General features: G+C 40.8%; 1 protein-coding gene across 1 annotated transcript in view; it reads right to left on the reverse strand.

The window, feature by feature from the left end:
* The window catches only part of ZMPSTE24 (zinc metallopeptidase STE24), a 49,003-nt gene that overhangs the window by 13,166 nt on the left and 10,451 nt on the right, over positions 1-25,386 (reverse strand). The window contains 6 exon segments of the mRNA XM_017873326.1: positions 10,148-10,332; positions 20,423-20,564; positions 22,504-22,549; positions 22,551-22,654; positions 24,120-24,236; positions 24,775-24,861. Coding sequence (XP_017728815.1) covers positions 10,148-10,332; positions 20,423-20,564; positions 22,504-22,549; positions 22,551-22,654; positions 24,120-24,236; positions 24,775-24,861 — 681 coding nt within the window.

The raw sequence follows: 25,386 nt of genomic DNA on the forward strand, positions 1-25,386 counted from the left end.
GTGAGCCGAGATAGCGCCATTGCACTCCAGCCTGGGGACAAGAGTGAAACTCTGTCTCAAAAAAAAAAAAAAAAAAAAAAAAATTCCAGAACACAATAGAACACTATCTTTATCTTATTTATTTATTTATTTATTTATTTTTGAGGCAGGGTCTCGTTCTGTTGCCCAAGCTGGACTGCAGTGGTACGATCATAGCTCACTGCAGCCTTGATCTCCTGGGCTCAAAAGATCCTCCCACCTCAGCCTCCTGAATAGCTGGGACTATAGGCACACACCACTACACGTAGCTAATTTGCTAATTTTTATTTTTAGTAGAGACAAGTTCTCGCTATGTTGCCCAGGCTAGTCTTGAACTCCTGAGCTCAAGTGACCCTCCAGACTTGGGCTCCTCAAAGTACTGAGATTACAGGTGTAAGCGCCTGGCAGAATGATTATCTTTAAAGTATAAAAGAGCTGTCATTTCTGCATTGATATCCAAGAATAAGAGCAAAATAAAAACAAAACCAGAATTTTCCAAAGAAATTCCTAAAGCACGGCTGGGCGCAGTGGCTCACACCTGTAATGCCAGCAATTTGGGAGGCCGAGGCAGGTGGATCATAAGGTCAAGAGATCGAGACCATCTTGGCCAACATGATGAAACCCCGTTTCTACTAAGTACAAAAATTAGCTGGGCATGGTGGCGTGCGCCTGTAGTTGTGCCTGTAGTCCCAGTTACTTGGGAGGCTGAGGCAGGAGAATCGCTTGAACCCAGGAAGCAGAGGTTGCAGTGAGTTGAGATCACGCCACTGCACTCCAGCCTCGTGACAGAGTGAGATTCCATCTCATAAAAAAAAGAAAAAGACAATCCTAAAGTATATACTTCTGAAAGAAGGAAAATGATTTCTAAAAGATGTGAGGTGAATAAGGAATGTTAAGCAGAAAAACAGATAAGCATATAGATGAATCTAAATGATAACTGTATAAGACCAAAAAAAAAAAAAAATGACAATTTGGGGGATAAACAATGAACAGGAGCCAGGCACGGTGGCTCAAGCCTGTAATCCCAGCACTTTGGGAGGCCAAGACAGGCGGATCATGAGGTCAGGAGATCGAGATCATCCTGGCTAACACGGTGAAACCCCATCTCTACTAAAAAATACAAAAAACTAGCCAGGCGAGGTGGCGGGCACCTGTAGTCCCAGCTACTTAGGAGGCTGAGGCAGGAGAATGGCTTAAACCCCGGAGGCGAAGCTTGCAGTGGGCTGAGATCTGGCTACTGCACTCCAGCCTGGGCGACAGAGCGAGACTCCGTTTCAAAAAAACAAAAAACAAAACAAAACAAAAAAAACAATGAACAGGATGAAACTAAAATAAAAGATGAAAGGCATAATGGTTTCAAAGTATTTAAGGACCCTGGATTGTTCAGGAAATAGTGAAGATACCATGTATTTTAAGATCTTCAGATATGTGGGCATGCTTAAGTTTTAGCGGCAATCATTAAAAGAATAGTAATACAAGAACATCCAAAGATGAATAACGACCTAAGCAGAATTTTTTAAAAACCTTCAATCAGTTCTTAGAAAAAAGTGGGAGGGTATATGTGTTGTGTTGAGGTGAGGAGAAGATAAGGGTGGAGAACAGAAAGCACAGAAAAGAGACACAAAGGGCATAAAATAATATGGTAGAAATAATTCCAAATATATCAGTAATCACAACATACATAAACTAAACCTGTCAATAAAAAGATAGTAACTGTCAGTATAGCTTTAAAAACAACCATAATAAAATCTATTGACATGCTGTATACAAGAGACACATTGAAAATATAAGGCCAAGGTTAAAAGTAAAAGGATGAATTAGATAGTGGTTTAGTGATGGTTATACAACTTTTTGAATATACTATAAGCCACTGAATTACACGCTTTAAAATGGTTAAGATGGTGAATCTTATGTGAATTTTATCTAAATTTTTTTTTTGAGACGGAGTCTCACTCTGTCGCCCAGGCTGGAGTGCAGTGGCGCGGTCTCGGCTCACTGCAAGCTCCGCCTCCCAGGTTCACGCCGTTCTCCTGCCTCAGCCTCCTGAGTAGCTGGGACTACAGGTGCCTGCCACCATGCCTGACTAATTTGTTGTATTTTTAGTACAGATGGGTTTCACTGTGTTAGCCAGGATGGTCTCAATCTCCTGATCTCGTGATCCACCCGCCTCAGCCTCCCAAAGTGCTGGGATTACAGGCATAAGCCACTGTGCCCGGCCATCACTAAATTTTTTTTTTTAAGTAAAAAGATGACCTCTGAGGCCGGATGCAGTGGCTCATGCCTGTAATCCCAGCACTTTGGGAGGCCGAGGTGGGCGGATCACAAGGGCAGGAGTTCAAGACCAGCCTGGCCAACATAGTGAAACTCCATCTCTACCAAAAACAGAAAAAATTAGCTGGTCTTGGTGGTGGGTACCCGTAATCCCAGCTACTTGGGAGGCTGAGGCAGGAGAATCACTTGAACCCGGGAGGCGGAGGTTGCAGTGAGTCAAGGTCACGCCATTGCATTCCAGCCCAGGCGACAGTGTGACTCTGTTTCAAAAATAATAATAATAATAAAATAAAAAATAAAAAAGATAACCTCTAACAAACACTAACCGAAGGAAAGCTGGGACACCTGTATTAATATAAGACAAAATCAACCTTTTTTTTTTTTTTGAGACGGAATTTAGTTCTTGTTGCCTGGACTGGAGTGCAATTGCACAATCTCAGCTCACTGCAACCTCTGCCTCCCGGGTTCAAGCGATTCTCCTACCTCAGCCTCCTGAGTAGCTGGGATTACAGGAATGGGCTACCACTCCCAGCTAACTGTATATTTTTAGTAGAGATGGGACTTCTCCATATTGGTCAGGTTGGTCTAGAACTCCCGACCTCAGGTGATCCGCCCGCCTCGTCCTCCCAAAGCGCTGGGATTACAGGCGTGAGCCACCGTGCCCAGCCAACTTAAAGGCAACGTAAAGGCAAAAAGGATTATTTAGGAAGGCCACAACACAAACATAAAAATTTCACTTTACCAGGAGGATACATTAATTTTTATTTGGCATGTAACTATACATTGGCCTCAGAACATATTATTTCAAAACTGCAAGATTTGCAAAGAAGGCTGGGCGCAGTAGCTCACGCCTGTAATCCCAGCACTTTGGGAGGCCGAGACCGGCGGATCACGAGGTCAGGAGATCAAGACCACCCTGGCTAACACGGTGAAACCCCGTCTCTACTAAAAACACAAAAAAACTAGCCAGGCGTGGTGGCGGGCGCCTGTAGTCCCAGCTACTCGGGAGGCTGAGGCAGGAGAATGGCGTAAACCCGGGGGGCGGAGCTTGCAGTGAGCTGAGATGGCGCCACCGCACTCCAGCCTGGGCGACTGAGCAAGACTCCGTCTAAAAAAAAAAAAAAAAAACTTGACAAATTTACTATAATAAAGGATAGTAACAGACCACTATCAATAATGGAAACACCAAACAAATAAAATATTAATAAAGATATAAATATTTGAATAAAATAATAAACAAGTTTGATCCATTGGACACATACAGTGCCCTGCAACAGTTAGAGAACATATATCCCAGAAAGTTCAGGCTAAAGATTTTGAAATAAGCTTCAGCTACTGAAAAGAGCAAATTACGTAAAAAAAAAAAAAAAAAAAAAAAAAAAAAAAGAAAAGAAAATGGCTCATGGAGTTGTGGGTACCTACACGTCTTAGTACGTCTGTGCCACTGTAACAAAGCTCTTGAGCCTGGGTAGTTTATAAATAATGGAAAGTTATTTCTCACAGTTCTGGAGGACGGAAGTCCAAGTTCAAGGCACTGGTGGGTTTGGCATCTGGTGAGAGCTGCTCACTGCATGCACGATGGCACCTGTGCTGTATCCTCTGAAGGGAACAAATGCTGTGTCCTCACATGGCGGAGGGATGGAAGGTGGGACTCAGCCTCTCAAGCCCTTCNAAAAGGATGAACTTGAAATAGATTTTGTTTCACACAGCTGAGAAAATGCAGCCTCCTAAGAACACAGACAAGATTTACTGGAATCTAGATATTCTACCACTTTCCCCCTCTTTCACCAGTTCCTCATTTTTTTAAGGAAAAGGACCACATATAGAGAAGCTAGGTCCCTTGTATGAGAAAGAGGGATAAATTATAATGATTTGCAATACACGATTGACATTTATTACCTCTTTCCTATTTAAATTTTAGAGTTTGGGTAAGAGTACATTTAGTAGAGAAAAGAATCACATAACTAACCTCGTTCCCTAAAGAGCTAAGAGACACACACTTACCTGTACCTTCAGGGAATGGTCATGAAGGAGTAACAAACTAAAGCACCAATTTATAGACTACTCTAAAGGGAAAATTAAGAGTTACAACTGAAGGATTACATACAAAAATACTCACTGCAGAAACATTTTTAACAGCAAAAAACTGGAAACAATCCATATATTCAACAAAAGGAAAATGGTAAAAAAAAAAAAATTATAGTTTAGAAGACTAGAAATATATCTAGTAAGATTTGTTGGATCATTATTTTTGTTATTGATGTTTTCTAACTTTTTTATTTTTACTATTATTATTTATTTATTTTTTGAGACAGACTTTCACTTTTGTTGCCCAGACTGGAGTGCAATGGCACGATCCTGGCTCACTGCAACCTCCGCCTCCTGGGTTCAAGAGATTCTCCTGCCTCAGCCTCCCAAGTAGCTAGGATTACAGAAATGTGTTACCACACCCAGCTAATTTTGTAATTTTAGTAGAGATGGGGTTTCACCATGTTGGTCAGGCTGATCTCAAACTCCTGACCTCAGGTGATCCACCAGCCTCGGCCTCCCAAAGTGCTGGGATTACAGGGGTAAGCCACTGTGCCAGGCCGACTGTTCTACTTTAGTAATAAGCAAAAATATAGCTAATGTTTTTGTTTAATAATAACAGTAATGACAGCTTCCATTTATTAACTGCCTATGTATAGATACTGTATGTATCAGATATTTTACAAACAGTTCATTAATCTTCACTACTATAAGGCAGGTATTGATAGCCTTATTTTACATAAAGTAACATGGTCCTTAGGCTTCTGTTTTCACCAGTCACCTGCTTTCCAATATGAATTATGCATTGTTTTGTAAAACAACCAATTCTCTATTGTTCAGGATATGCTCTCGTCTCTTGGTTTGATGTCTGGATTTAGGAAGCTGTTTAGAACAGCATCAGGGTCACACTCAAAGATACACTGATGTGGAATGATTACAGCTTAAACAGTGTGGATCACTTTCCACAGAAAGGAGACTTGCTTACTCATGAAAGACTCTTAGCCCTCGATTTTCTTTTCTTCCCACTCCAATTTCACATAAGAGAACAAAAATAGGTACTGCCCATCTATCAGTTTTCTTAGCATTTTCCTTTTTACAAAATTCATACACTACCTCATTTGATCCTCACAACACCAAGTTGGGCAGATGAGAAGAAAGGTCTTCATTTTAGAGATGAAGAAAAGGAGGTAAGAAATTAAAATGTCTTGCTACTAATTAGTGGGTAAAATCCACCTCTCTGGAGCCTGCATCCTTTCCATCGTATTTATCAACTGGGAAGACTTTCATATAACCCTAGTACTTACTGGGGAAATACTTGCTGTCTTCTATAAAAGGGCAGCTTATATATATTTAAAATTATTTTCTTAAATTTCTTTTGAACATTTTGTATTTTTTAATTTTCTGTAGAGATAGGGGTCTTTCTATGTTGCCCAAACTCCTGGCCTCAAGCAATCCTCTCACACTGGCCTCCCAAAATGCTGGGATTACAGGCGTGAGGCACTGTGCCTGGCCTTAAATTGCTTTTGAGACAGGTTGTTTCAATTCTTCTATTTGTCTTCTGAAGGGTAAAATTCCAGCCAGGTTTCCCAGTTATCTTTTAAAATGTAATAGCCATTATGGACACACTCATCAAAATGTTAATAGTTATCTCTAAGGGGTGGGATTTCAGGTAACTTTAGTTTTTTTCTTTAAATTTCTGTTAAAAATGAAATGCTTCATGTTCTCTGTACCATCCAGGCTAACACCATCTTTGCATCCCTTACTGCATTGTACATAGTAGGCATTCAGTAGCAAGTGCTGAATAAATCTGCTTCCTAAACTTCCACCACATCTGTGTACCTTCCATGTAATTATTTACTTATTTCTTTAAACAAATCCACTTTTTAAAACTAGCCTTATCCTAAGTGACAATACATTTGTATGAAATCATGAGTTTGATACACTAGTTTCATTTTTTCCCCTAATATATATTAATAGATATAAAACTAATCAAATTTAAAATGTTGATATACCTAAAATGATATCACCAGTGGTACATGTGCCGAAAAGCAATAAAGTTAATAACTGTTGAGTCTTTTTTTTTTGAGACGAAGTTTCACTCTTGTTGCCTAGGCTGGAGTGCAATGGCACAATCTCAGCTCACTGCAACCTCTGCCTCCCAGGTTCAAGTGATTCTCCTGCCTCAGCTTCCCAAGTAGCTGGGATTACAGGCGCCCACCACCACGCCTGGCTAATTTTGTATTTTTAATAGAGACGGGGTTTCACCATGTTGGCCAGGCTGGTCTCAAACTCCTGACCTCAGGTGATCCACCTGCCTCAGTCTCTCAAAGTGCTAGGATTACAGGCGTGAGCCACCGCGCCTGGCTTGTTGAGTCAATCTTTGACCTTCTCCTTCATGTCCCATAATATCAATCTCTAAGTACAGTCATGCATCATTTGATGATGGGGATATGTTTTGATAAGTGTGTTGTTAGGTGATTTTGTTGTGCAAACATCATAGTGTACACTTACACAAACACCTGTCTATCATGTTACCACACTGAATACTGTAGGTAACTGTAACACAATAGTGAGTAAGTGTGTATCTAAGCATATGTAACCTTAGGACAAGTATGGTTACAAACATGGTATTATAATATTATGGTAGCATATTCGGTCCATTATTGACTGAAATGTCATTATATGGAGCATGACTGTACTTTCAATCCATCCTTTATTATGACTCTTGCACTTACTTGGACCTCTCATTCTGGCACAGGCCCTCATTACCTCACGCTTATCTTGGTCATCTTAATGCAGTAGACTCCTAGAAGTCTCCTTGCCTCCAATCTTTGCTCTATTCTATATTCTGCCATCAGATTTGAATATTCCTAAAATAAGCTTTGGTCTCTACCCAAATTAAACTTTCCAGGCCACTGGAAACAATCACTTGATAGCTTCAGGAAAAAGTATTCAAAAAACTGGTCCTGGCCTACCTTCCTATCCCCATCTACAAGAATCCATTTAATCATTAGTTTCAGAACAGACATTGTGAACTTTGTCTCTATTCATTCCTAGCCTTCAACCTGAAAAACCCCAGCCCCAAGTCAAACTTCTACCTACTTCAAATAGCCTCACTTCTAAGAAACTTGCTGACCATTAGAATCTGCATTAATATCTCCATTTCTGAAAGCCACACTTTATCAGCTGCTACTCATGACATTTACCATGCCCTGCCTTAAACTCTAGGCTATTTGTCTCCTCTCCTCTACTGTAGGTTCTTTAGGGTAAAACTATGTCTGTTGTATCTTGTCATGTAATATGTATTTTAGACAGTAAAATATTTGTAGTTAATCAATGAAGCAAAGCAGGCTCTTTTTGTTTTGAAGACATGGTCTCGCTCTGTTGCCCAGATTGAAGTGCAGTGGGGCAAACACAGCTCACTGCAGCCTTAACCTCCTGAACTCCAGTGATCCTCCCATCTCAGCCTCCTGAGTGGCTGGAACTACAAGTGGGCATCACCATGCCCAGCTATTTTTTTATTTTTTGAGAAGATGAAGTCTCACCATGTTGCTCAGGCTGGTCTCAAACTCCTGGCCTCCAGCAATCCTCTAACCCCAGCCTCCCAAAGTGCTGGGATTACAGGTGTGAGCCACCACACCCAGCTGCGGGCCTCTAAAGCAGCCAGCAAAATAAGTCAAATCCCATTCAACATACTTCAAAGGACCACTCAATTGTTTTTGTAGCCAAAGAAAACTATTCTCATAGACATTAAATGTCTGTTATCTCTGTACTTTGCTTGTAATCAGTGCACCATTAGCTAATGTCTAGGTTTAGACATTACTTAACATTACCAGGTTTACACAATGCTTAAGATGCCTCTTAAGCAGGTTAACTTTCTTTTTTTTGAGACAGGGTCTCACTCTGTCACCCAGGCTGGAGTACAGTGGCACAATCTCAGCTCACTGCAGCCTCTGCCTCCTGGGTTCAAGTGATTCTCCCGCCTCAGCCTCTGGAGTAGCTGGGACTACAGGCACGCCATGCCCGGCTAATTTTTGTATTTTTAGTGGAGACAGGGTTTCACCATGTTGGCTAGGCTGGTCTCTAACTCCTGACATCAAGTGGTCCACCTGTTTTGGCCTTCCAAAGTGCTGGGATTACAGGTATGAGCCACGGCGCCTGACCATAAGCAGATTAACTTTCTAAACTTGCATGATTCTCTAGTGCTATCACTGGGTTATTCTTTCTGGACTTCAGTTTTCCTATCTATAAGATGACCTTAAGATGTCTTCTAATCCCTTCACAGAATTTTATTTCATCTACATATTTATAATAGGCTAGGTACTTTACTAGAACCTGTTTTTAGGGTCAAAACAGATGCTCAGATGCTAATCATTTTCTGGTACTCTCTACATTTTGATAGACAGTACAAGGTTATTTCACACATATTATTTCATTTAATCTTCAAAACCCTAAAATGTAGGCATCTTTAGCCTTGTATTTCTCAACCAGGGGAGACTTGACCCCACCCGAACCTTTAGGGGACATCTGGCAATATTCTGAGACATTGTCACAATTTTGGAGGTTGTGGGGAGAAATGGCCCCTAGTGGCGAGAGACCAGGGATGCTGCTAAACATCCTACGATGCGCAAGATACCTCCCACAACAAAAACATTATCTGTCCCCCAAAAATAGTGTGGAGCTTGAGAAACCCTACTGGCCTCATCTTTCAGTTAAGAAATCAAAGATTTAGAAAGCTTGGCCGGGTGCGGTGGCACACGCCTATAATCCCAGCACTTTGGGAGGCCGAGGCAGGCGGGTAACTTGAAGCCAGGAGTTCGACAAGCCTGGGAAACATAATGAGACCTCATCTCAAAATAAATAAATACATAGATAAATGAAAGCTTAACTTACTTGCACAGTTACACAGATGGTGAGTGAACAGGGATCTAAAATCATCTCTGTATGACACCAAAGGCAATGGCACATTCCATCACACATACAAATACTGATGACCGTTTCTGACAGTTTGTATTCTTTCTATCATTGTCCCCTCTCCCCCATTTAGTCTTGATATTTTAAATTCTGCTAATCAATATCAGTCAGTCTTATCCAGCAAAAGGATTCAGAAGCAGCTTTCTCAGACTCTCAGGTCAGATTTGAGAAATGTCTTTTCTTGTGCTCCCACTATATTTAGAGTCTAAAGCTTAACAGTAGCAATTAACGTATTGTACTGTGATTGCATGACTATCTCCCCTTTGGACTGTAAGCTTAAGAAGAAGGTATTCCTTTTGATTTTTGTGTACCTAGTGCCAAGCAAAGTATCTCAGCACAGAGTATACATTTCATAAATGTGTGTTAAACAAATAAAACAGACTAAATTACACAATGTATCCAAGGATACAAAGCTACTAAATGACAGAACCAGGATTCAAATCCAAGTCTCTCCATTGCCAAAGCCTATAATTACTGTCTTAATAAAGCTAAAACTTAGATGTTTATCTTCTCTTTATCTTGCTTGTTGGAATTCTTTGATCATAAACACATCAGAAATTTTATATATACACACACACACAAGTTACTGTTTTAAAGACAGCTTATAATCATATGAATTTTCTTACAACAGCTTCCAATTTTAATATCTACATTCTATAAAAGCTTGCAAGGTAGTTAGCATGTAATAATAGTGGTAAACTCTCCTAAATACCAGAACTATAAAGGAGCCATGGTTTTTTATTTGATAGTCTCCCTGAATTCAACACTCACTGCATAGAAATTGATGTTATTTTGAGTTGTCACAGGAACTGTGTATAAAAACTAAGGTAGAGTCTCTTAGGAAAAAATAACTCACTTTAACTTTAGCTTTTATTTCTTCACTGTTCCCTTCTTCCTCATTGCGGGGTTCCATGCCAGAATCCTCCTGGATGTCTTTGTTTAGTACAGAGTACTCTTCTAGTAGAGTGTCAAACAAAACTATTCGCTTGTTCTTGAAGAAGCCATAAAAATAAGCATTGCTGTGGGAAGAGCGTTTAGATCCTAAGGAAAAGACAGTTCAAAGCATGGAATATAATTAAAAAGTTTGGGGTCCTTTGGAGAGACTCCTACAAATTGAATTACTGGAAAGGACATTAACATTTTCAAATCGTTTAATAGAAGAAAAACCATATCAATATAATTCACCACCAGAAGTGGAGAGTGTCTGTTTTTTTTGCCAATAAATGTGCTCATCACAGCTTTATAGCAGTAAGTAAATAAGTAAAGCCTAAACATCCAACAGTTATGGAATGATTCAATTATAGTAAAACTATGAAATGGAATTTTAAGCAGCCAGAAAAAAATTATACTTCCAAAGAATTTTAACAAGAAAAAGCTCACCAATATATTGTGAAGGATACAAAACTTCATGTATATAAGGTTCCATTATTGTCAAGAAAAAGTGTACATGTATTAGATTGGTGCAAACGTAATTGCGATTTTTGCATTGTTGAAATTTGCTGTTTGATATTGGAATACATTCTTAAATAAATATGGTTATGTTATACATCATTTTAATGCATATTTCTCGTTTTGTTTTTTGCTAATGATTTATTACTTGCTGTTTATTTTATATTTATTTTAGATAAGGGAAATGATATCAGACAAAAAGCAAATTCAGCCGGGTACAGTGGCTCATACCTGTAATCTCAGCACTTTGGGAGGCTGAGGCAGGCGGATCACTTATAGTCAGGAGTTCGTGACCAGCCTGGCCAACATGGTGAAACCCTGCCTCTACCAAAAATACAAAAAATTAGCCGAGCATGGTAGCGCATGTCGGTAATCCCAGCTACACGTGGGGCTGAGGTATGAAAATTGCTTGAACCCAGGAGACGGAGATTGCAGTGAGCAGAGATGTCGCCACTGCACGCCAGCCTGGGCAGCAGCAGGAGACTCTCTCACCCAAAAAAAAAAAAAAAAAAAAAGCAAATTCAAGCAATTTTCTTATTTGAGTTCAAAATGGGTCATAAGGCAGCAGAGACAACTCGCAACATCAACAACGCATTTGGCCCAGGAACTGCTAACGAACATACAGTGCAGTGGTGGTTCAAGAAGTCTGCAAAGGAGACGAGAGCCTTGAAGATGAGGAGCGTAGTGGTAGGCCATCGGAAGATGACAACGACCAATGGAGAGCAATCATCGAAGCTGATCCCCTTACAACTACACAAGAAGTTGCCGAAGAACTCAATGTCGACCATTCTACGGTCGTTTGGCATTTGAAGCAAACTGGAAAGGTGAAAAAGCCTGATAAGTGGTGCCTCATCAGCTGAGCAAAAATAAAAATTAAAAAAATCATTGTTTTGAAGTGTTGTCTTCTCTTATTTTATACAACAAACCATTTCTCTATCAGACGGTGATGTGAGACGAAACATGGATTTTACACAACAACAGGCGATGACCAGCTCAGTGGGTGGACCCAGAAGAAGTTCCAAAGCACTTCCCAAATCCAAACTTGCACGAAAAAATGGTCATGGTCACTGTTTGGTGGTCTGCTGCCAGTCTGCTCCACTATAGCTTTCTGAATCCTGGCAAAACCATTACATCTGAGAAGTATGCACAGCAAATCGATGAGATGCACAGAAAACTGCAATGCCTGCAACCAGCATTGGTCAACAGAAAAGGCCCAATTCTTCTCCAAGACAACACCCAACTGCACATCGCAAAACCAATGCTTCAAAAGTTGAACAAATTGGGCTATGAAGTTTTGCCTGATCTGCCATATTCATCTGACCTCTTGCCAACTGACTACCACTTCTTCAAGCATCTTGACAACTTTTTAAAGAGAAAATGTTTCCACAACTAGCTGGATGCAGAAAATGCTTTCCAAGAGTTTGCCAAATCCCGAAGCACAGAGTTTTACCCTACAGGAATAAACAAACTTATTTCTTGTTGGCACAAATGCGTTGATTGAAATGGTTCCTCTTTTGATTAATAAAGATGTTTGAGCCTAGTTATAAAATTCATGGTCTAAAACCGCAATTACTTTTGCACCAACCTAATAAATATTAATAGAAAAGCATAAGCCCATGCCTATTAGGAAACATACCAAAATACTGAAATGTTTATCACTAAATTCTAGAATTATGGATTTTTGTTTCCTTTTTTTCCCCAAGACTTTTAAAATAAGCATACCTACTTTTATAATTAAAGCAATTTTTATAAAGACTGGAAGACATACCTTTTTTTCTTTTGAGACAGGGTCTCTCTCTGTCACCCAGACTGCAATGCAATGGCATAATCATGGCTCACTGCAGCCTTGACCTCCTGAGCTCAATCAACCCTCCTGCCTCAGCCTCCTGAGTAGCTAGGACTACAGATACATACCACTATGTCCGGCTACTTTTTTGTAGAGACAGGGTCTTGCTGCATTGCCCAGGCTGGTCTCTAACTCCTGGGCTCAAGCAATTCTCCTGCCTCGGCATCCCAAAGTGCTAGGATTACAGGTGTGAATCACCACAGCCGGCCCATACCTACATTTTTAACAGTACCTGAACTACGGCTGATTTTTATTTTCTTCTTTATATACTTTGACTTTCAAATGTTCTACAATGTGCAGTGAGTTGAGTATAGTGATTAAAAGCATAGACTCTGAGTTCAAATCTTGGCTCTGCCATGTATTAGTTGTGTAAATTTAGAAAACTTTCTTCATTTCTTTAAGCTTTAGTTTCCTATTTATGAAGCGAGGCTAATATATACCTCATTAGGTTAGATTACGGATTACATGAGAGATTCTAAGTGAAGCAATTAGTATGCTGTCTTATCTCTATACTACTACAATTATTTATATACTTTTTTCAAAAAAGAAATGATAAATGTTGATTTCTCTTGAGAATGTGAAGTCTCTTACAAAAAACATGAATTTTCTATCTACTCATATATCTAATGAAAAGTACTTGGCAGTATGTTTAGTAGTAAAACTTTGACAAATAGAAGCTATTATTTATTTATTGCATTATTACATTTCTTTTTGGCTTGGTTGCCAGGAAGAGCCAAACATGTTTGTTTATTTTGTCTGTGTTACCCTTTGAAGTCCCATTCTTCTATCTCATCTCTGTCTTTTCTGATCCTAAATTTTTTTTTTTTTTTCCCTGAGACGGAGTCTCACTCTGTCACCCAGGCTGGTAGTGGCGTGATCTCTACTCACTGCAGCCTCTGCCTCCCAGGTTCCAGCGATTATCTTGCCTCAGCCTCCTGGGTAGCTGGGATTCCATGCACACGCCACCACACCCAGCTAATTGTTGTATTTTTAGTAGAGACGGGGTTTCATCACATTGGCCAGGCTGGTCTCGAACTCCTGACCTCAGGTGATCTGCCCACCTCGGACTCCCAAAGTGCTAGGATTACAGGCGTGAGCTACCATGCTTGGCCCTAATCCTAAATTTTTTAATTAATTTAAAAATATTTCTTAGGCCGGGCGTGGTGGCTGAAGCCTGTAATCCCAGACCTTTGGGAGGCCGAGACAGGCGGATCACGAGGTCAGGAGATTGAGATCATCCTGGCTAACACGGTGAAACCCCGTCTCTACTAAAAATACAAAAAACTAGCCGGGCGAGGTGGCAGGCACCTGTAGTCCCAGCTACTAGGGAGGCTGAGGCAGGAGAATAGTGTAAACCTGGGGGGCGGAGCTTGCAGTGAGCTGAGATCCGGCCACTGTACTCCAGCCTGGGCGGGAGAGCGAGACTCCGTCTCAAAAAAAAAAAAAAAAAAAAAAAAAAAAATTCTTAAATGCGATCTGAAGTTATTTATGAAAGTAAGCAGATTGTATGCACACAAACAAAAGTAAATTAATGTCTTACTATCTCCCACCGGTCCAAGTATCTCAAAGTGTGGTCCAAGGAATACACCAAAATCACCTAGGGGTACTTGTTAGAAGTAGACACTGGAAACACCTACTAAGTCAGAATCTCTGGGATGATGCCCCGGAATTGTGGGGAAAACAAAGAGGGATCAGACTGCTACTGTGTCTATATAGAAAGAAGTAGACGTAAGACACTCTACTTTGTTCTGTATTTGAGATGCTGTTAATCTGTGACCCTACCCCCAACCTTGTCCTTGCGAGAGACATGTGCTGTGGTAACTCAAGGTTTAACGGATTTTGAGCCGTGCAGGGTGTGCTTTGTTAAACAAGTGCCTGAAGGCAGTATGCTTGTGAAGAGTCATCACCATTCTCTTAATCTCAAGTACCCAGGGACATGTACACTGCCAAAGGTCGCAGGGACCTCTGCCTAGGAAAGCTAGGTATTGTCCAAGGTTTCTCCCCATGTGATAGTCTGAAATATGGCCTTGTGGGAAGGGAAAGACCTAATCGTCCCCCAGCCTGACACCGTGAAGGGTCTGTGCTGAGGAGGATTAGTATAAGAGGAAAGAAGGCCTCTTGGCAGTTGAGATAGAGAAAAGCATCTGTCTCCTGCCCGTTCCTGGGCAATGGAACATCTCGGTGTAAAATCCGATTGTATATTCTGTTTGCTGAGAAAGGAGAAAACCGCCTTAGGGCTGAAGGTGGGACGTGCCAGCGGCAATGCTGCTCTTTATGCACTAAAANTGCATCTGTCTCCTGCCCGTTCCTGGGCAATGGAACATCTCGGTGTAAAATCCGATTGTATATTCTGTTTGCTGAGAAAGGAGAAAACCGCCTTAGGGCTGAAGGTGGGACGTGCCAGCGGCAATGCTGCTCTTTATGCACTAAAAAGGTTTATGGGGATGTTTACATATGCATATCAAGGCACAGCACTTTTCCTTAAACTTATTCATGTTACAGAGATCTTTATTCACGTGTCTTACTGCTGACCTTCTCCTTACGTTGATCCTATTATCCTGCCACTTCCCTTTTTCTAAGATGGTAAAGATAATGATCAATAAATACTGAGGGTACTCAGAGACCAGTGCCAGCGTGGGTCCTCTGTATGCTGAGCGGCGGTCCCCTGGGCCCACTTTTCTTTCTCTATACTTTGTCTCTGTGTCTCATTTCTTTTCTCAAGTCTCTCATTCCACCTAACGAGAAACGCCCACAGGTGTGGAGGGGCAGGCCATCCCTTCAAGGAATCTGTCTTTTAACAAATTCTCGAGGGACTTTTATACTTACTAAAGTTTAAGAATCCCTGTACTGGCCGGGCGCGGTGGCTCACACCTGTAATCCCAGCACTTTGGGAGGCCGACGTGGATGGATCACGAGGTCAGGAGATGGAGACCATCCTGGCTGACACAGTGAAACCCCATCTCTACTAAAAATACAAAAAATTAGCCAGGCATGGTGGTGGGCGCCTGTAGTCCCAGCTTCTTGGGAGGCTGAGGCAGGAGAATGGCCTGAACTCGGGAGGCAGAGCTTGCAGTGAGCCGAGATCGCGCCACTGCACTCCAGCCTGGGCGACAGAGCAAGACTCCGTCTCACAAATAAAAAGAATCCCTGTACTGTAACATAAGTTTTTTATATCGCTGTGCCTGGCATGTAGTACACAGTCACATACTGCATAATAACATTTCGGTCCACAGACTACATATAGGACAGTGGTCCCACAAAATTATAATGAAGCTGAAAAATTCCTATCACCTAGTGACCTCACAGCCACCGTAATGTTGTAGCAGAGCACACTATCTTTTCTATGTTTAGATCCACAAATGCTAATCATCATGCTAAAATTGCCTACAGTATTCAGTACAGTAACATGCTAGATAGGTTTGTAGTCTAGAAGCAAGAGGCTATAGCATACAACCTAGGTGTGCAGTAGGTAATACCATCTAGGTTTGCATGAGTATACTCTATGGTGTTTGCATGACAATGAAAAGCCTAATGATGCATTTCTCAGAACATATTGCCATCATTAAGCAATGCATGACTGTGTATTCAATGATGCTTATTTACTGAATGGATTAATGATATCGCTTGAGGTATGAAGTAATGTATTTGAGAACTCCAAAAATCAAAACATTCTACAAAAATGTAAGGCATTGCCATTTTTTCTTTAAAATGCTTCCTCTTAATCAACCTCTTAGCAGCATTTAACATAGTTGACCACTTTCTCCTTAAAACACAATCTTCTCCTGCCTTTTGAGACACCAGTTTCTCCTGGTTTTCTTCCTACCTCAAGGGCCTCTCCTCCTTATCCTCCTTCCTGGCGGTTTCTCTGCTGACTCTGACCCTGGTCCCCTTCTCGTAAGTGCCCTCATTGACGCATTAAACACCATCTATGTGCCAGACACTTCCAAATCTGTATTTTTAGTGTTGACCTCTCCCTAAAACTCCAGACTCATACATACAGCTACCTATTTGACATCTCCACAGTGATGCCTATAGACGTATTTGTTGTTTGTATTCTTGTGTGTAGTCTTTTTTCCTGTCCAAAATTAGAATCTCCTTTCAGAGTTTAGGGAGTGTCATACCACGTGAGAGGCTGCTTCTCATTTGAGAAATCTGAAAGACCAGATATTTGTTTCTCTAGCACTCCGAGCAGCTAGCCCCATGCCCTGGCTTAGTCAACCAGCCAGACGCACCCCTTAGGGACTCTGAATAGTTAGCTAATTACACAGAAAAGCAAAGCAGTGAGGAATTAATTCTGCAGGTGCTAGTGGCTGAATCTGGTGTTCTGAAGTAGCCACAGCAGTGTCCTCACCAGACAGTCTCCGCAATATGATCATACGTTCCTAGCCTTCCTATGTAACAGCCCATTTTCTGAACTTCATAAATTTAATTTTCCTGCAGACTTTGTGAGATATCAAATATTGTTTATGGTTTTCTTTTTTGGTTTTTTTTTTTGAGACAGGGTCTCACTCTTTTGCCCAGGCTGGAGTGCAGTGGCACGATCTCGGCTCACTGCAACCTGCATCTCCCAGATTCAAGCGATCCTCCTGCCTCAGCCTCCCCAGTAGCTGGAACTACAGGTGTGCACCACCATGCCCAGCTAATTTTTGTATTTTTAGTAGAGATGGGGTTTCACCATGTTGGCCAGGCTGGTCTCGAACTCTTGACCTCAGGTATTCCACCTGCCTCAGTTTCTCAAAGTTTTGGAATTACAGGTGTGAGCCACCACACCTGGCCAAATACTGTTCTTTTTTTTTTTGAGACAGAGTCTTGCTCTGTCGCCCAGGCTGGAGTGCAGTGGCACGATCTTGACTCGCAACCTCCGCCTCCCAGGTTCAAGCAATTCTCCTGCCTCAGCCTCCCAAGTAGCTGGGACTACATGCGCCCGCCACCACGCCCAGCTAACTTTTTTTTTTTAGTAGAGACAGGGTTTCGCCATGTTGGCGAGGCTTGTCTCGAACTTCTGACCTCAAGTGATCCGCCCGTCTCAGCCTCCCCAAGTGCTGGGATTACAAGCATCAGCCACCGTGCCTGGCCCAAATATTGCTTCAATAAGCAGTTTTTCTGCTTAAATCAGCCACAGTTGGTTTCTATTGCTTACAGAACTCTAATACAATGTTTAATAGGTTTCTCAATATGTAATACAACCATTAGAAGTCTTAATTCCCCAGAAACCTACTAGTCTCCCAGTTTTTTCCATCTCAGTAAACTACCATATATCCAACTGCTCAGGTCAAAAGTCCTAGGCCATTATCTTTGATGTCATTCTTTCCTTTATTCTCCCAATGCAATCAATTAGAAAATTCAATCAACTCTATCCCTAAAACTTGTCCCAAATGTATCCACTTCTCTCCATTAGTTACTATTATCCTAGTCTAAGCTACGATTATGTCCTACCTAGACTCTTGCCTCTCTCTACATATATTCTCCATACAGTAGCCCAGGATATTTTAAAAATACAAAGCAGACCATGTCACTTTCCTGTCTAAGCCTCCAATGGCTCTTCCCACTGAACTTAAAATCCAAACTCCTTACCCTGACTTGCAAAGGCCTATGTGGTCTGATTCTTGCCTATGTCTCAGATTTCATCTCCTAACACTCTCCTGCTATGGTGCAGCCACACTGGACTTCTTTATGGTCCCTGAACATCTTCCCATTGACGTCAAGTGGGTAGCTTCTCCGTAGGTCTCAGCTTAATCTGATGACCCAATCGACAGTATCAACTTATCAGACCAAACTAGTTTAATTCTCTGCACAGCACTTGCTATCTGATAATATTTTGAGAGCAAGATTCCTGGCTTTTCACTACAATCTCCCTACCAATTTACAAATATGTAATATGTGTTGTTATTGTCGGCAACAACATTCATTCATTCGAAATATTTTTGAGAATTGTTACTATTGTTAACAATAAAAACATATATTATACATGGGTAAATTGCTGTTTAGCAAAGCTAAGTTGTCCAAAGTCACACAAGTAGTTTGTCTCAAACTCCTGACCTCCCACCTCAGCCTCCCCAGCAGATGGGATTACAGGCTGGAACCACTAAACCCAGCACTGGTAATCTGTGATAGAACTATGATTTGAACCCAAGCCTTTTGACCCTGAAGCCTGACTTCTGAAATGCTGCCCCCAACCTACTCAAATCTTGACTTCCCGTTAACACCCAGCTCAGGTCATAACCCTCCATAAAGCCTTCCCTGACTATTTTATCCAAAATGAAAATAGCTCTCACACTCTGGATGTTGTAGGGGTGGAAAAAAGATAAAAAGAAAATAGCACCGATATATTTCACATATTCTATTGACTACCTCCACTGTCAATAGCATTAGCTATTATTTCACATTATCTGATTATAACTTAAGGGATCAGCAGCTTAGGTTGCTCCTTTAGTAAAAGCTGCTTAGAGACTATTCTGTTGTACTGATTAGTGATTAAATTTTTAGTTTAATATTACCTAAAAAACAAAACAAAACAAAACAAAACAAAACAAAAAACAGTAGTTATTTCAGAGGCTAAAGAAGTAAGTATGAACTGGCTTACTCTTCTACCATTTCTCCACAGACTTTAAAGCTACTCCAATTGTGGCTTTAGTTGGGCTATATATCCTCAGGAGCCACTAAATGTCTGAAATTTCTAAGTTTTTCCAGTTGCTGTTGATTCATTCTTTTCAGTTGTGACCATCTCTATTTTCCTCTAACCCTGTGATTGCTTCTCAGTTTCTAGTTCTTCATCTAACACAGCTGCTTCTCACTGGTAATATTTTATTTTAGAGCAGGGATCAGCAAACTGCAACTCACAGGCCAAATCCAGTCTGCCATTTATTTTCATAAAGTTTTACTGGAACACAGCCACGCTCATTTGTTTAGTATTGTCTATGACTGCTTTTGCGCTATAATAGTAGCATTGAATAGTTGCAACAGAGAACAAGTGGCCCACAAAGCCTAAAATATTTACTATCTAGCCCTTTACAAAAAAACATTTGTGAAACCATAGCTTAGAGGAAACACAACTGAAACCCAGAAGGGTGAAGTTACTTGTCCAAGATCCCATAACTGGCAAGTGGCAGGGGCAGAACTATTACATTCATTATATGGACCTTATAAATTCTGAAAGTCATAGAACCTTACAACAGTTTCTCTCTACATCTCCGTAGGCTTCTTTGAGACTTTGGTAGTCAGAGAAAGTAATAGACCGGGTGTTAATGGAAAGTCAAGATTTGAGTATCAGTCAAGAGACCACTTAAATCTCAAAAGCAATCATCAAAAAAGCAGAGTATAACGAGTCTGCAGTACTCGACGGTACTGCAGTCTTTGGTAATCAATCTTCAGGTGAGTCCTCCAGAACACTGGATATTTTGTTGGAGGAGACAAGGTCAATAACACTGGCTTTGTTTAAGAGCCTCCAAACTAATACTAAACAGAATCTGACTAGTCAAGAGTCCAACTTAATTACCTGAAAGAACCAGGCAGATAACAGAAGTGAATAAATCAGTCTAACATATAACATAATATAACAGAGAGTGAAAAAACCTTGGCCAAAAACTCAAAACAATACTGTAAAACCAAACAAACATAGCTGCAGACAAGAGCAGGATTTGGCATCAAGCCACCAGTTTCTACCCCTGGCCTATGTTATCGATTTCTGTAAATCTTAAAAAGCCAAAAGGTAAACTCCTAGCCTTTAAATAACAAAGTTTAAAACAAAAACTGATTTATTCTTTTATTAAAATTTTAAGACTAAAGTATCAAAACAAACCACTTGAATAAAACCTTCTTATCCCCAGGTAGCCTTACCTTCCACAACATACACCTTCGTCAAAGGAAAGTCAATACTCTTCGCCATCACTTCAATTTCTTCTTTAAGTTTTCCCTCAGGCAGAGGTGTGAATTTGTCAAATAAAGGGGCAATATAATCAGCATAGATTGTGACAAGAACCTGAAAAGCAAATGTCAGAAAAACATATAAACATGTTCTTAAAGAAAAACCATTCTTTATTATACAGATTAAATTATATTAAAACAATTATGTTGATCTCAAACTTGAGAACAAGGAACTTACTTGCTCTGGTATTCCCAGGCCCAAATAGTACCAGATAGTAAGAGCATAATATCTGTCTGATGAATTAAATTGAAATGAGTAGTCTGATAACAGAGTAAACCCATGAATTTTATTTTAGAGGATAATGCTACTAACAGTGATTAAAATCTCTGGGTGGTAATAAGTATAGTCCTTTCAAAACTATCTTGGGGATTTCTGATGCTTCATGAGCCAATCATAACACGCAGTTCTGCCTTTTAGCGTAATCACAATAGACCTGAAGTCTTTCCTAGGAAAGAATTCGTAGAACTTGATTGTATGCTGTTACTTGGTTGGCTAATCAGCTAAAATTAATTACCTGTAGTTCATAATTGTACAATGTGGTTGAAAAAGCACTTCCTTAAGCATTTTTAGAGCATTTTCTCTGCTCTTTTTCCTCTTACTTTAATTTGCCATACAATAGATACCCATAAATCCAATCCAACTACCGCCCATTTTCTGATCTTGATCCCATCAGTGGAAAATGAAACAATGAGCATTACATAATTCAGACTAAAATAAACCTCAGCTGGGGCGTGGTGTAACACACCTGTAGTCCCAGCTACTCGGGAGGCTGAGGCAGGAGGATTGCTTGAGCCCAGGAGTTCAAGGCTGTAGTGCACTATGATCATGCCTGTGAAATAGCCACTGTACTCCACCCTGGGAAACATAGGGAGGCCCTGTCTCTAAAAAAAATAAAATAAAATAAACCTCACCATCAGTGGAGTTGAAGAGCTGATAGATGATAATTTCTGGGTGTACTGAACAGACCATTTTGGTCTTTTTCATTTGGGTTTTTAAAAAGTTATTATTTGTAGAGACATAGTCTCACTGTGTTACCTAGGCTGGTCTTAAACTCTTGGGCTTAAGTAATCCTCGCACCTTGGCTTCCCAAAGTGCTGGGATTACAGGCATAAGACACTGTGCCTGGCCCTGAACAGACCATTCTGACTGTGTTGTAGTGTTTGTGTTGTGAAGCACTTGAGAGTATGGAAAGAGAAGAGGAATAGGAGATGTGAGGGAGGGAAAATCAGGGGGAAAAGAGTGAGAGGGAAAAGGAAAGGAGAAGAAGAGAGGCAGGAATAGGTGGCAGTTGGGGAGACAAGGGAAGACAAAGGAGAAGGAAAGGAAGAAGAATGCGTTAAAGATAGAAGGGGAAGGGGAAGTAGATGGGGCAAAGAAGGCAGAGAGTGTCTAACGGGGAAGGGAAAGGCAGGTGAAGGGAAGCAGAAGAAAGCCAGTTAAATATATGCTTTCTTTCTCTTGTCCCTCTTAAATCTCATTTCTCTTCAAAATAACATGATTTTAGGCAGTGGAGGTCAGTCAGGAGTCACTAAATTATCATACTTAGTCATTCTGGTGGGAACTCACAAATGCGCAACCCAAAACTGCCTGACAACTGAATCATTAAAAGTGACTAACAACTAGTTTCTATGACCTGTAAGAGTTAGCATAAGGAGAAGGAAATTTATGGTCAGTCAACACTCCTGTTTCTATAATCAAAAGCAGAAACCAAAGGGGAAATGTATATAAGCACCTATTTATATTTCAGCTGCTGCTTTTTTTTTTTTTTTTTTTTTTTTTGAGGCGAGTCTCGCTCTGTCGCTCCGGACTGCGAGGCAGTGCCAGATCTCGCGCTCACTCAAGCTCCGCCTCCCGGGTTACGCCATTCTCCTGCCTCAGCCTCGCTGAGCCTAGCTGGGACTACAGGCTTCTTAAGAACTGTTTACATGCAAATGAAGATTACAGTAATCTCACCAAGAACTTTTGTAAAGAAAATGAAAAAAGATTTACTCACCAGAGATACAACTAATGTAAACAGCCAGCATAAATAAAAAAATAGTCACCCCAATTTTAATAATGTAAAGTAGAAGTGAAGACACAGGCAACAAAATACACTGAGTCACAATCAATTTCTTGATTGCCATCTTTCAGAAGAACCCCAAAGTCTGCAAAAAGAAAACATTACCACAGAAACTGAGAAACTGTTCGCTTTTTGAATAATCTGATAAATAACTACAAGGATACATTATTAAAGCCAATTTTTTAAATTAACATGCAGTGAAACTAATAATTATATGAATTAGGCGCTTAAGACAATGAGTAAATGTCCTGCATCTTACAGGTGAAAATTCATTTAAACCATTATTAACTGAGCGACGAGTGCAGCTGCGCTCTCGACTGTTTTCCACCACTGTTGGGAGCCTAGATGGGAGATTCCTTGAGTCCAGTATTCCAGACCAGCCTGGGCAATAGCTGAGACCCTGTCACTAAAAAATTTAAATAAAAAAAAAAAAAATTAACCCAGTGTAGTATAATTCATATAGTTCCAGATACTAGGAGGCTGATGCTGGGAGGATGCTTGAGTCTGGAAGGTCGTGGCTACAGTGAGCCATATCCTGCCACTGCATTCCAGCCTAGGCCGACAGAAGGAGACCCTGTCATAAACAATACAAATGATTATCAGTAGCTGAAAAACAATAGACGTAGTGCTAAAAGAGTTTATAACATGAATTTCTTTCTTTTTTTTTTTTAAGAACATTGTCTGGCTCTGCCTTCCCCAGCGTTGGATCAGCTGGCCACAATGATGCGCTCACCGTTAGCCTCGAACCTCCTACGCTCAAGCAATCCTTTCTGCTTAGACCTCCCAAGTAGCTGTGGACTACAGCTGCATGCCACCAACAACTGGCTAACTTTTAGAATTTTATTTGTAGAGATGAAGTCTCACTATACTGCCCAAGCTGGTCTTGAACTCCTGAGCTCAAGTGCCTCTCGCCTTAGCCTCCCCAAAGTGTTGGTTACAGGTGTGAGCCACTGTACCCAGTAGAGGCTTTCTTTTTTTTTTTTTTTTTGAGATGGAGTCTTGCCTCTGTCACCAGGCTGGTGAGTACGGCGAGATCTCGGGCCCCTTAACTGCCAAGCTCCTGCTCCTGGTTCACGCCATCTCCTGCGACTGCCTCAGCCTCCTGAGTAGCTGGGACTACAGGCGCCACCACCATGCTCAGCTAAATTTTTGTATTTTCAGTAGAGACGGGGTTTCACGGCTGTTAGCCCAGATGCCTCAATCTCCTGACCTTGTGATCCGCCCACCTCAGCCTCCCAAAGTGCTAGGATTACAGGCATGAGCCACTGCACCCGGCCTAAATTTTTTTTCTTTTTATTTTTTTTAATCAACGTTGACCAGGTTGGCCTTGAATGTGTAGGCCAACCTCGCCTCCCCGAGTGCCAGGGCAACTGGCCTGAGCCACCGTGGCTCCCAAGACTTTCAGCTATGATCTTTACCATATCTGCAGTTCCGTTTTTTCTCAATTCATACTCTGAAATAGTAAATTATATTTAAATTATAAACAGTACAGGATAAAAGCACAGAAGTTTTTCACATTAAAAGAGAACATTTGTTATTCTTTATTATACCTGTTGATTGAAACCATGTTTTTCTTCTATCACAAAAGTATTATAAAGACTCCATGGCAAACCAGTCAATGCACTGAAAAGTGTAGCCAACAGCAGAAACACCAGGGACTGAGTGATCTAAGCAAAAGAAAAAACAAAATCCAGTTTTATGAACTACTAGCAAACAAATCAACAAGTATTTGCTGAGCACTTACTACATCCCAAGCAGTATGCTTGATTCTATGGATAATACAAGCTCTGAAACATCATCCCTGCCTTCATAAAAGTTTACTTTTGAGAGACGTAAACAAGAAACAAAACAATTCCTTTTTTACTACACAGGCACTATATGAAAGGTACCTTAAATCATATAGACAAATCCCTAAGATAAAGAGCCTGGATTCTTGGCTTACCACATGGAAGAAAGTCACCTGATAACTAAAAATACTCACACTGGACTATTATGTGATTGAGAAATAAACCATTGCAAATAAGCCTGTGATATTCTGGGATTTGTTATCATAACTAATGTTATGCCAATACAGCATGGGTAACCAAGGACTACGCAGACAGAGAGGCAAATCTAACATTGGCAGAAGCCAAAAAATTAACTTTGGTAGAAAGCCTGCCAAGCCAAAAGAAATACCATGACAAATATATGCTAATAATCACATACCTCATATTCTGGTCCAAAGCCAGCATAACCACAGAACCGTCCAGAAAGTCTCCAGAGATAAGGTATTCCTCCAAAGAGAAGAATAAGCTATAAAACAAAGCATACTTTGTTCGCAGTTGAACAGTACTAGAAACTATCATATGAGAAAGCATGGTATAAAGAAAGAAAGGATAAAATAATCATCTATTAAAAAAAAAAAAGAGGTCAGTACTGTGGCTCATGCCTGTAATCCCAGCACTTTGGGAGACTGAGGCAGGAGGATGGCTTGAGGCCAGCAATTCAAGACCAGCCTGGGCACCAAGGTGAGTGGAGACCCCATCTCTACAAAAAATTTAAAAATTAGCTGGGCCTGATGGTACCTGTAGACTCAGCTACTTGGGGGGCTGAGGTGAGAGGATTGCCTGAGCCTAGGAAGTCAAGGCTGCAGTGAGCTGTGATCGTGACACTGCACTCCAGCAAGGCAATAAAGTGAGACCCTGTCTCAAATAAAATAAAATAAAATAAAATAAAATAAAATAAAATAACAAAATAAAATTAATTTAAAAAAAAATAGACCTGCCGGGTGCAGTGGCTCACGCCTGTAATCCCAGCACTTTGGGAGGCCGAGGCGGG

Source organism: Rhinopithecus bieti, unplaced genomic scaffold (genome assembly GCF_001698545.2).
Source record: "Rhinopithecus bieti isolate Rb0 unplaced genomic scaffold, ASM169854v2 scaffold_6907, whole genome shotgun sequence".
Classification (NCBI taxonomy): Eukaryota; Metazoa; Chordata; class Mammalia; order Primates; family Cercopithecidae; genus Rhinopithecus; species Rhinopithecus bieti.